General features: G+C 40.8%; 1 protein-coding gene across 1 annotated transcript in view; it reads left to right on the top strand.

Annotated features, from left to right (window-relative positions):
- LOC124795379 (proton-coupled amino acid transporter-like protein CG1139) overlaps window positions 1-13,512 on the top strand; it is a 99,241-nt gene that overhangs the window by 40,584 nt on the left and 45,145 nt on the right. The window contains exon 3 of the mRNA XM_047259390.1: window positions 1,029-1,301. Coding sequence (XP_047115346.1) covers window positions 1,029-1,301 — 273 coding nt within the window. The remainder of the gene's footprint in view (window positions 1-1,028; window positions 1,302-13,512) is intronic.

The raw sequence follows: 13,512 nt of genomic DNA, 5'->3' as shown, positions 1-13,512 counted from the left end.
TACCCAACTCGGCCGGAAATCGAAGCCGGGACCCCATGATCCAGAGGCAGTGATGCCAGCCACTAGACCACGAGCTACGGACGTGTTGAAACGTGCGGACACGCTCATTTGAGGTGATCGACAGATCACAAACAAACATCTCGGGTCCCGAAATGTGTGTACCCGATAGATTCTTCGCCGCCTAACAGAAGACCATAAAGAGCAACGAAGGACCATGTGCGCGGAAATACTTGCGCTTTACGAGGCTGATGGTGACAATTTTTTGTCGAACATCGTCACAGTCCATTAAACATGGGTTCATTACTTCGAATTGGAAACGTTCAAAGCCACACCCTCACCGGTAATGTCATGGCGACGGCCTTCTGAGACCCTCAAGGGGTCATTCTGTTTTATGTCCTTCCTCATGGTGCAACGATCAACTCTGAAGTGCACTGTGCTACCCTCAGGAAACTAAAGAAACGAATCCAGCTTGTTCGTCGCCACAAAAAATGCAGATGAAGTTCTCCTCCATGACAACGCAAGGCCTCACACGAATCAGCATACCCGAGACGAGCTGAGAATACTTCGTTGAACTGTTTCCTCGTATCCACCGTACAGCTAGGATCACGTACCCTCCGACTTTCATCTGTTTGGTCCAATGAAGGATGCACTCCGCAGGAAGCAGCGATGATGGGGAGGTTATTGTTGCAGCAAGACACTGGCTCCGATCTCGGCCAGTGGAGTGGCACCACGCAGGCATATTGGCCCTCCCAGTAAGGTGGCGTAAGGCCGTCGCCTTGCTTAGAGATTATATTGAAAAGTGATTTTGTAGCCAAAAGAGTGAGGAATAATTTGATATACTGGAATCCTTAATAAAACCAACGTACTTTTAGAAAAAAAAGTGTTGCATTACTCATAGAAAACCCCTCTCATAACGAATGAAAAATCGCCACAGAAGGGCGTGAAATTGATCAGTCGCGTTATAGACCTCTGAATCTTTAGCAACATTGTAATTATCTGACCGAGCAAATATTTTGTTCTGTCGGCAGTAACGTGGAAGCGCTGGTCCATCTACTGAAAGGCAGTATAGGCACTGGCATCCTGGCGACGCCAAACGCCTTCAAGCACGCCGGGTACGTCGTGGGCGTGCTGGGAACCCTTTTCATCGGCGTGGTGTGCTCCCACTCCATGCAGATGCTGGTGCGCGCACAGCACGAGCTCAGTCGGAGGCGTCGTGTACCCAGCCTCACCTACCAGCAAACGGCCATGGCTGCGTTGGAGGAGGGGCCAAGCTGCCTGAAGCCTCTGGCGCCGTATGCTGGGTAAGATACGAGCCCACTCCATTTGGAAGCAGTAACTGTTTCTTTAGAATCATAGAAGTAGAATTACAGAACATTACTGTTCTCTGTATCATACTTTGCAGCTGACATCCACGATTAGTGACGGTACAGCGGTATACAATGCTCTGCTCCCAAAGTTGAAATACTAGGGAATACTTAGCATAGCCTTTTCTTAGTTTTACCTATGTGACAGAAATTAATGTACATCGGGTCCATGCCCATAGAGCGTTATTCTGTCCGATTTTGAAATAATCAGAGGATGCACCAACGATATTAGTTCCTTTGTTACTCACTATATACATGAATGACGTAAAAGTTGCATATTCACAAAATCCAGGTATAATGCTTTCCACAGATGATATAAATAGGTACAGGTTTTCCTGGAAGGGCGACTAATGAAATATTTCTAAAGATCGACAAATTGTTCAAGTCCAAAGAATGATTGTTAAATTTTGATAACTCTGCGCAGCGTTCTCATTTGCCAGTACCTACGGTTATATTCTATTCAAACACAGCAATCAAGTAATAAATGTTTAGTTTTTTGGGATTACAAATAATCACAATCAGAACAGGGAAACACTTGAGCTACATTTACATTACGCAAGAATAGAACTATAGATGATTAAAAGCGAATTAAATAGTTCATTTTATACATTTTCAGTCGCTAATGTTTTCTGGAACAATATTTCGGAGAAATTCTACTAACAGGCAACATTGTTAAAATACCAAGCGTTTTGTACGAATTACATCTGGTGTTAGTTCGAGAACGCGCTGCAGCGATGATTTAAAATAATATTTAGGCAGCTGTTTCTTAATAAATATCTATACTACTATTTGAAGACAAGTCGTATTTCAACGTTATTACCAAAAATGTCGAGAAGTTCTTAACGATTTACTTCAAATTTTAGACAATGCTCTAACAAATGTGAGGACGGACATAAGGCTACACAGTTTTTAATATATAGGTGTATGTATGGTGTATAAATGGGTAAGGTCGTTAGAAAAAAAATCCCGAAAAGTTATTTCCCAATTTACGTCAAATTTTTACACAATACTCTGATGAACAGTCGAACGGTGCAGACTACATATTTTTTCATGTACCGTATACGGTAAGACCCATGTAAAATATAATGGGGAAACGTAACCATAAATATCGGAAAATTCTTCTCCGATTTGTTTTAAATTTTTACACCGATATTTTCCCAGACATTCGGACGGACACCTGCTACACATTTTTTAAGCAACTCAGGGAAAGAAAATCCTGTGCCGTGCTCTGCTATTAAAATGAGTAGTTTTCTTTTCTTTCTCAGTCATACAAATTGTTTCTTCCATACATACCTGAGGATGTGCAGCATTTTTAATATTTTGGATGAAGAACGGCGCCTTGTAAGTAGCCATAAAAACGTTCCAGTTCTTATCCTGTTAAAAAGCTGTGTAACATTGACTTCGACCATTTTCTTGAAAGAAAACCACTTGCTACGCTATGTTTTTTCCTTTGCCTCAGAGCTAGTAGAACCCTGCCGCCCCCCCCCCCCCCCCCTTCCCCACAATTGCCCACAGGTGTGTGTGCCCTTGTTAACATAAGCCTAATGTCTTCCACAGTCCGCCGTTGATCATTTCTGACAGCAAAATCCACCACGGTAATAACAGAAGGAGTAGTGATTCGATGAGCCTGTCTTGGTCCACTGCTGTCTTTCGATGTCGCCATCCTTCTCTAAATAATTCATTCCACACAAACACACGAACATGTGGTACACTGTGTTCGCAACATACACCAGACATTTGGGCACGAATTTCACTTCCTGACACTTCATCCGCAGTCAAAATCCACACTACACCTTGCTGTTTCTCTTCTCCGGCCTCCATAGTGGAGTCGATCACGCACACAACTCACTGACCTCATGTCGAACATGTGTAACCGGCAAATGGCACAGAGGTGAAGGTTCTCGCTGTTCCTGATTTCGAGTACAGGATACTTGTGTACACACGCCTACCTGTGCTATCAACACCTGTGCCAAGCTTGTTATACTGTATAGTCTGTTTTGTTTTCATCTGACTGTCCCTTATAGAACTGATGGAAAATCTAAAAGACAATTAAACTGTTTCCTTATTTCATCACTCTGCAAACCAGTTTTATGCTATTCAGGGTCAGTTTACGGCCTAAACGCCACAAGCAGCCGCTTGGTATGCCTAGCTGCAAGGGGTGACAGAGGCATGTCTACTGTCAAATTTGTGCGCAGAGTGTATCATAGTTAGTAGTGAAACAACCTATTTCCACATTTCCACCCACATCATATTTAGGCAATGCTCATGACGTAATCAAATCTTATAAGAGTAACCAAAAACAGTTTGTACTGCTTAAGACTGAAAATGGTGTTCACAAATCCAAAATCGCTAATATAAAATATGTAGCGCCCCAGGGCTCAGTACTGAGACCTCTTCTGTTTTGATTGATATAAATGGCACAGGATATTGCACTCAGTTCCAAAATAGTTCTGTACATGGATGATACATCCATTGTGTGTAAAAAGGAATCATTTAAAGAACTAGAGACCCACTGTAATAACGTTACAAATGAAGTTGTTCAGTACTTCAATGAAAGCCACTTAAATGTAAACAGTAGTAAAACCTGCCTCACACAATTTGTCAACAGCAGTTTTAATGATGGAATAAAACTATACATAGGCAATGAATTAATAAAAAAAGTTTAGTGTAAACTTCCTTGGTTTAACAATTCTAAACAATCTAAAATGGGACTCACATGTTGACATTCCTACATGTAAGTTATCTAAGAATATATTTGCAATTAGTATGATTAACAAGTTCTGCACAGACATTGTTGTTTTAAAGACCGTGTACCATGCTCTATTTTCTTCGCACCTGAATTTTAGAACAGAAATTTGGGGAGTAACAACCAAAGCTAATCTAAAAAAATTATTGCTACTGAAAAAACGGCTATAAGAATCATCTGTGGAACAAAATATAATGAATCATGACGTGGCTTGTTTCCAAAAATTGGTGTGCAAACCGTAGTAAACATGTACATTCTAAAAGCCATATTGCTTGTTAAGACTGCAGCCTAATATGTGTTCTGATTTGTATCAGTTCAATACCATACATAAAGAAAAATTTTTTGTCAGCAGCCAGTGCACAGCACACTATGAAAATGGTCTACAATATGCAGGTTTAAAGTTAGCCAATGCACTGCCCAGTAAATTTATGATCATACCCACAATGAAGCTTAAATTTCTGCTAAAGAAATTCCTGCTACAAAATCACTTTTGTTAATTAGAAGAATACCATACTTACATGTAGAATAAGAAGTGCTTAAAAAATATAAATACTGTCAAGCAAACCATTTTATTTGTAATTTAATCATTTTGTTAATCAGTGACGTATTTAGAATGTCTTATTGTGCTATGTATTAAGAATTGTAACCTGTTTTTATACATATGCAATGAATCATTCATTGTTGAATAAAGTATTACTGTTATTGTTATTATTATATATTTACTTTTAGAGGTCTTACCAGTAGCTCATGAATGGCATCTAATGTGTGGGGGAGAAAAGGAAAAGGGGTGGGTGGTGGAAAAATGTTCTTGAACCAACCCTTCTGATGTGGCAATATGGCAGTTATTCAAACCATGAGGATGAGATCCCATCCAATTAAGGCATTGAACACCAGAGTCCCTTCACTCCTGTAACAAGTTTGAAAATATACTGCCCCTTAGTGTTACTCACAAATGACTAAACATGATTCAGGGGTTCATCTTCTGTTGGGAACTCCTACCAGAGACCACTAAACTGAGCACTAAAAAACAGCACTGAGCCTTACTATGTTCACCAGATTCAGCAAAGATCGAACAATAGTAAAGTAGGCAATGGCATATTCATCCTAGATTGTGAAGGGGATGTCTTCTGAGTAAGTAAAACCACACTGATGTGACATGAAAGCATATTTTCATCAAGTTATGAGAGTGGGTGGTAGGTCGTTAATGTTTGGACACATCTTTCGGCTTTACTCACAAGTGCTGCTGTAAGAACTGTGGATGAGCAGTAGGTTTTTCTCCTGGGACAGCACTCTCCCCAATCAGCAATGTGCATCACACAATTATGAAAAAGTTCACTGAGCAGAAAAAGCTCTATCGGTAGTCACACACTGGAGCCAGGAAGAAATATGCATAATTGAATTGTCCTTTCTTGACAAAAAGTATTTTTTTTACATTGAATCACTTCTCCTTTGGCCACTGATGATCTTCAAAGGACATGAATCCCAATTGATACAAAGTGCCTCATTATAGTCTCCAGTACCAACCAGGTTTGCACTCATGTTTGGTATTAGAAATGTGAGGTTATTCAGGTTCATATTCTCTGAAGATGGCTAGTGCTGAAATGTGTAAGAAGTGATTTCTGAGACTGTAAGCTCTTAGTATTTCGTTCCCTAAGCTCAAAAGTGCATCTTCCCTCTCAGCCTCAAACATTCTGAACCAAGGAAATCACTCTCTCAGTGCAACCGAAGAAGTAGGTCTCTTCTGGCATTCCCATGTCAGAAGACACCAAGTACAGTATCCACTTCTCATATTAAAACTCTTGGCCAAATGGCAGCTAGTGGTAGAAAGAGCCATTGGCAGTAGGGTGCAAATCAGTGAGCTTATCTTTTCCTATGATAAAGATTCGAAAGATGTGACCCCCTCCCTTGGCTCCTTTCAGGAGTCAGTCATACCAAGAACAGACAAAATACAAGATGAAATTTTCCTCGAGCCCTGTTGTGGAACTATTGCGGAAATGTGGATAGGTCCCATGCTTCGCGCATTCTTACAGACCAGTTACTTTGACAAAATTGATTGAAAGGATGGGGAACCAATGACTGCTTTAGTGCATGTAATCCTGAGGGCTTATATTCACTATTGGCAAGAGTGGTGCACTTTGCATCCATAATGCATTTGCTTATCATCTACATTTAATCTTTGTATTTTCTAATTTCAGAAATTCTACTGTGTCCTAGGAACCAAATTTCCTGTACACTTCAGGAATGGGGTTTCAAAACTGTCCACAGATTTTGATATGGAACTGCCAACTTGTACTTACTTTCATGTCTGGATTGGAGCAACTCCTGGTAATCAACAACTATAAGAAAGTAGTGTACCCCAAGAATTGATTCAATGGGATAAAGTTTTCACAACTGTGACTGACATTGGGTTGAAGGTGGTCTCTATGGTGTCTGTCACTGTATGTTGATGGTTGTACCTAAAAGTACACAATAGCACTATGTCTGTGAGTAGTTCTGATCTCCGACTCCAGGCAGCTGTCTGGTCTCTGACACTTGGTTTTCAGTTCGCCCTCACGCAGTGTGATAGATTCAAGTAAGTAAAACCCCGTCTGACAAGAAGCTGGTACAGCTGCCATACAAGTGCCCTCTCAAGACCAATTGTATGGAAAATCTGAGCACTTTCCATTTCTCCAATGGCAAAACACTGAAAAATTGGTCGAGTGTTTATTTTCTGCATTTTTGGTCAAACATTTGAGTGAAATGAAAATAACGATTCCTTATAAACTGCACATTGAATTTTTGTACAAATTTTCATTGTCAAATGAAGAGTGGAAAATAGACAAATGGAATATTAAATTCATCACTGTGGGGTCTAATTTTGAACAAAAAAAGTTGAATCTTCCTGGCAGATTAAAATTGTGCCACACTGGGACTCAAATCTCAGGCCTTCGATGGGCAGTGCTCTACCGTCTGAGCAACCCAAGCATGACTCAAAACCTGCCCTCACAGTTTTGTTTCTGCCAGTGCCACATCTGCTACCTTCCAAACTTTACAGAAATTCTCCTGTGTTTCTTGTGGGGCTAGCATTCCTGAAAGAAAAGATATAAGTTCGGAAGACAGGAGATTAGTTACTGGGGGGGGGGGGGGGGGGGAGTAGAGAGTAGAGCAGTGAAGGTAGGTCACATGTTGTGCCTGGATAGCTCCACTAATAGAAACCTTACCTACGAAAGGCACAGGTCCAAGGTTCAAGTCCCAGTTGGGCACACATTTTTAATCTACTCAGCTCTACCAGGAAGTTTCAAATTGCCATGCATTCTGGTGCAAAATGAAAATTCTTTCTGAAAAAGGTTTAACTGCTTGGAAGTAACCAGGGCAATTAAGAAAAATCCAGCAGTCTAATATTCCCTAGTGCTCTTTAAAATACCAATTTGAGCACTGAACTTTAAATTTTTAATTAACACCTTCTTTGCTTTTTCTTGATTTATGCACTCTTATTAATAATTAAATACCAATCAATTTTAAATGCACTATATTTCATGCTTTCTAAACAAAACCAGAAAAGTAAAGAAAAAAAGCTATAAAATGTTTCGTGAAATGACTTGTCTAAATGTAAGAAATGAAACACATACGAGAAACATTTGACACACTTTCGAATGCTGTTCAGAATCATGTACAGTAAATAATGTGCCAATTGAAAAATTACTGTTCAGTGTTTAACTTAGAATCAAAGTGTCTGTACATGTAGGATGGGATATCTGTCTGATGTATTATGTAGGCTGTGCAACCTGCTGTTCTGTGACCTTTGCACATTTCTATTATCCATGTGTGATGGTGTAAAAAAAGTTCCAAAAATTTTTCACTCTAAAAATTTTTTCAATAGAGAATACTGCATATTTCAGGGAAGAGAAAGAGTGGGCACAAATAGTAAAGTTTCCCTTACAAGTGCTGTCAATAGAATTTTTCTTGCTTATTTACTTTTCCCAGTTAAAACAAGAAATACAAAAAACAATCAGACAGCAGTTCCAGTAGAACTGCAAATTCTTCTTAACTAATGTGTGATTATTCCAATTACTACTGTTATTTATTTATGATTATATACATTTAAATACTTGGTTTTGCAAAGCTATGTCAACCACATGTTTGTTTCAGTGCTCAAATTGCTGTACATGATTTTGAGCATCATTCAAAGATGAGCCAAATGTTTCTCTAATCTGTTTTATTTTTTACTCTTAGGCTAATCATTTCACAAAAAATTATCTGGTTTTTTAAGTTGCTTTTATTGTTTTTCCTTTTTCTTTACCAAGTTGTTTGGGAAGCACAGCAAACTAATCAGCACACCCCTTTTGATGTTAGGTTTTCTTGATCATATTCATCAAAGTGGTGTGCCCTTGGCAACAGGAACATGTTGCCAGAGCCACATCAACAGTCTTCTAGAAGAGACAGGCATACTATGGCTCCCAGACCAATACAAGCAACAACTTGTGCAGGAACAGTTTATGCAGCCCCCCAGTCACTAGTGTCATGCAAATTACACATCACAAACAATGGAGCCTTATTATAAACTGTTTCAGAGGAGTCAGGCCAGCTATGGTGCAACTGAAAGTTCTATGATATAATTCCCAGCTTCCTCCATAACACTGCCTGCATTGATCTCCCCCTTGGGTGTCAGACTGGCATGAAGTTCATACTGAGGTGCATCTGCTGTGGACCACACAAGAATATAGATCCAACTTCACATGTGGAATGGCAGGCCACCACAGCACTCAATAAACTGGATCACTGTTACACAGTGGAGTTAATTGAGCACATCCTGGAATTGTGGTGTCACTATGCCAACTACAAACTGGTCTCACCACTCATACAAGATTTAATTAATCATTCCTAATGCCATTCCTGGAATTTATTCTGGTAATGACATCAGGAACAATTCACTAATATTTTTGTTACCAATTAATAAGAGACTTTGTTCTAAAGTAAGTGTTTGGTGGGTATAGTGGGAGATTCTCCTTGTAATATCATATGGGATAAGCCTTGAATAAGGCCCACTCCCATGCTGTGACTCTAAAACACTCATCTTTTCACTCATGTTCTTGAGTTTTTAGCACTAAAACCTGATACTGATAACATTAGGAAATTATCTTATTTCCCATTTGACCTAATGCCAGAGCAAACAGATATCTGATATGGTGAATGGTTGCTGTTTTTCTTATTCTGTGCATTATTGTAATAAATGTCAAATTTTCAATATCTTGAGACTGTTAACTTTCTTATGGTAAGATATGTCTGTCTATAAACTTCAATGTGAATTTAATGCCAAAGTTGACAATATCATGAAGTCTCAAAATACAGCACCTGGAAGATGTAAGGAACATTAAGTTACACTATATAGTAAACTAACATCATGAATGTGCTACAGCAAGAACATACACAATTTATGGAACATATTACTTTACAGAGCAACACTTAAGATACAGTGAAGCACAGGTTGTGCATAGCACCAAACAAACTGACTGCGCAACAGTAACACAGAGTACAGAATAGGCTGAGCAGTCATTTGTGGTTGATTAAATAATATTATTTCTTTGGCGGCTCACCAGAGCACACCAGGGGCCAATCCAAATGGTCTATACAAGCAGGCCTGTGAACTGTATGGATGGGCAAAACCTGAAATCGCAAGCATCATGAGTGAAGGTAGATCACCCCTTCCTTCTAGGGGGTGGGAAAACTACATACACACATAAAAACACTAGGCATAGAAAAAGACATGGTAGAGAAAAAAAGTGCTGCTACAGAAAATACACTGGTACCATTAAAAAAAGGGGGGCCACTGATCTTGCAAGGGACTGAGATTATGAGGCACAGAAAACACCAATGATGGTGCTGATGTCCATTTCATCACCTGGTGATGACAGTGATTGCTGCAGCATGTGGTGGGGAGCCACTGGTGAGCAGGGGCAGAAGTGATGAGGGAACAGGTTGATGCACATCCCCCTCTCATGAAAGGCCATAGGGCAAAGCTGGTGAGGGTGTCTCCACAGTGACATTCTTATCAATATCATCAGTCAGCACTGGAGGTCCCAGCAGGGGCATTGGATATGATGGCCACACAGGGCTCAGCAGCAGAAGTGGCAGCAGCTGTGATGCCGGGTGCAGGGGGTGTACACCAACAATGGCAGTCAAAGAGTGGGGGTGAAGTCAGGCAACCCAAGACAGTGATCTGTCAGGTAGCAGCCCCTGCTGCAACACGAACTGGACTGGCTGTGATATGGGAACAGGCGTCTATGGCAGCATGGATGGAGGAGGCAGTGGGTCCTCTGGAATGGACCCCACCATGTGAGGCCGCAGCTGGTTGAAGTGATGGGATGTCTGCCCTTCAGAAGTGTGGATGATGCACAGGTGCTGGGGCTGGCAACACTTGAAGACAACAAGAGCCCAGTTCAGCTGACACCTGAAAACACAAGTGCAGACGTGCACCCAGCCAGAACTGCCGCAGAGCTGGTGATGCCCTCAGGCAAGGCGTCAGATGCTGCAGGTGAAGGAGGGTCTGTGGTTGGCATCTATATAGCAGCTTTGCCAGGCTTCTGCCCCAACCACAGTGAAATGGTATGAACTCAAAAAACAGTCTAAAGCAGCTTCAGGAGAAGTGCCACATGCGTACTTCTGCATCTGAGTTTTAAACACCTGAACCATGCATCCAGCTTTACATTAGACTGAGAGTGAAATGGGGGAGCTGTGAGGTGTTGAACACCACCAGCCTGATAAAAAGATGCAAATTCTCAAGAAGCAAACTGGGGGTCGTTATCTCTGAAAACAGTATTTGGAAGTCCCTCAATTGCAAAAATCTTAAGCAGGACCAAAACAGAGGCTGCCATGGATGTGGACAGACGTCACACCACTAGGGAAACTTGGAATAAGCATCGACTATGTTGAACCAATACTGATTTAGCAAGGACTCAGCAAAATTAACAGGTACACACACCCACTGGCACTGCGGCATTGGCCAGGGGGAAAAGACTAGTATTGGCCACCTATTGCTGAACACAGTAAATGCAAGTGGTGATAAGCCACATAATGTTGCCATCTATGCCTGGCCAATACCCATGCTGGGGGGCCAAAGCTCTGGTGTGAGAGGTCCCTCAATGACTGACCTGCAGAAGTCAGTATACACAACAGTATAAGGAAGTGGGAATCACAACCCAGGGAGCAGCGTCCTCTGTAGCCATCAAAAGAACCCCGTCAAACACAGGGAGGTGGTGCCGGATGGAGTAGTAATTAAACAAGGGATCCAAGGCATGGGCAGAAGTTTTCCTTGCCAAGCATGCTGCACAAAAGAGTGGACCTGACTAAGTACTGGATCTATGATAATGGTGAATGCTATCATGGTACTACAGATGGGAAAACTATCAACCACTTTCTGGTTCCCAATATCAAAGAAAAACAAAGCTACTCACATGATTGAGTGCCAGTTCTGGCCTGATTGGAAGACAAGATAAGGCATTGGTATTGGCATGTTGCTCGATTGGCTAGTAATGGGTCTGATAATGATAACAGGAGAGGAAGAGAGCCCACTGGTGCTAAAGATATGCTGCATTGTCCATCACAGAAGCTGAAGAGTGAAAAAGAGCAACCAACAGCTTGTGATTATGATTAAATGGACCTTAGAACCATACAAGAAGCATGAAATTTCTTGATGGTGGACACAATTGCTAAAGTCTCCTTTTCAGTCTGAGAATACCACTGCTGAGTGGGAGTTAATGTATTAGAAGCATAAGCAATGGGTCGTTCACACCTATCTGCATATTAGCGTGCCACCACCGCACCAAGACCATGCTGGGAAGCATATGTAGCACACACAGGATAGATTGAAACTTACATTAAAGCAAATCAAATGCTTGGTCACAAGCTGGGGCCAGAAAGAAGGCACATCTTTACACAAAAGCACGTGCAGTGGTTGAGCAACAGTGGATATGTCAGGTAAAAACTTACAGTAATCTGCAACATTACCTAGAAATACCTGCAGTTCCTTAATGGAGTTTGGCCATTGCAAAGCCACTGTTGCATCAACATGGTGATGCATTGGCTTGACTCCTGTGTGAGAAATGTCAAAACCTAGGAACTCAATTGAAGACTGAAAAAATTAAGATTTGGCAAGATTGCACCTGAGACCCACAGATTGCAAAACAGAAAGCAATGATCAGAGATTTCTAAGGTGGTCTTTGATGGTAGAATCCAAAACAATGATATTATCAAGATAACTGATGCAGCCAAGCACAGAGGTGATTGTTGTTGTTGTTGTTGTGGTCTTCAGTCCAGAGACTGGTCTGACGCAGCTCTCCATGCCACTGTATCCTGTGTAAGTCTCTTCATCTCCAAGTAACTACTGCAGCCTACATCCTTCTGAATCTGCTTAGTGTATTCATCTCTTGGTCTACCTCTATCATCTTTACCCTCCACATGCTGTCCAATACTAAACTAGTGATCCCTTGATGCCTCAGAACATGTACTACCAACTGATCCATTCTTCTAGTCAAGTTGTGCCACAAATTCCTCTTTTCCTCAATTCTATTCAGTATCTCCTCATTAGTACATGATCTCCCCCATCTAATCTTCAGCATTCTTCTGTAGCACCACATTTTGAAAGCTTCTATTTTCTTCTTGTCTAAATTATTTATTGTACATGGTTCACTTCCATACAAAGCTATAGACCATACAAATACTTTCAGAAAGAACTTCCTGACACTTAAATCTATACTCGATGTTAACAAACTTCTCTTCTTCAGAAATGCTTTCCTTGCCTTAGCCAGTCAACATTTTATATCCTCTCCACTCCAACCATAATCAGTCATTTTGCTCCCAGATAGCAAAACTCATTTACTACTTTAAATGGCTCATTAGGAAATCTAATTCCCTAAGAATCACCTAGTTTAATTTGGCTACATTCCATTATCCTCATTTTGCTTTTGTTGATGTTCATCTTATATCCTTCTTTCAAGAAACTGTCCATTCCATTCAACTGCTCTTCCAGGTCCTTTGCTGTCTCTGATAGAATTACAATGTTATTGGCAAACCTTGAAGTTTTTGTTTCTTCTCCGTGGATTTTAATTTCTATTCCAAATTTTTCGTTTGTTTCCTTTACTGCTTGCTCAATATACAGATTGAATAACTTCAGGGATAGATTACAAACCTGTCTCACTCCCTTCTCAATCAGTGCTTCCTTCCATGCCCTTGACTCTTATAACTGCCATTTGGTTTTTGTACAAATTGTAAATAGCCTTTTTGCTCCCCGTATTTTACCCATACCAGCTTCATAATTTGAAAGATAGTGTTCCAGTCAGTATTATCAAAAGCTGTCTCTAAGTCCACAACTGCTAGAAAGATAGGTGTGCTTTTCCTTAACCTATCTTCTAAGATAAGTCTTGGGAC

Source organism: Schistocerca piceifrons, chromosome 4 (assembly GCF_021461385.2).
Source record: "Schistocerca piceifrons isolate TAMUIC-IGC-003096 chromosome 4, iqSchPice1.1, whole genome shotgun sequence".
NCBI lineage: Eukaryota > Metazoa > Arthropoda > Insecta > Orthoptera > Acrididae > Schistocerca > Schistocerca piceifrons.
Note: the sequence above shows the minus strand (reverse complement) of the source record. Positions and strands in the feature narration are given on the sequence as shown.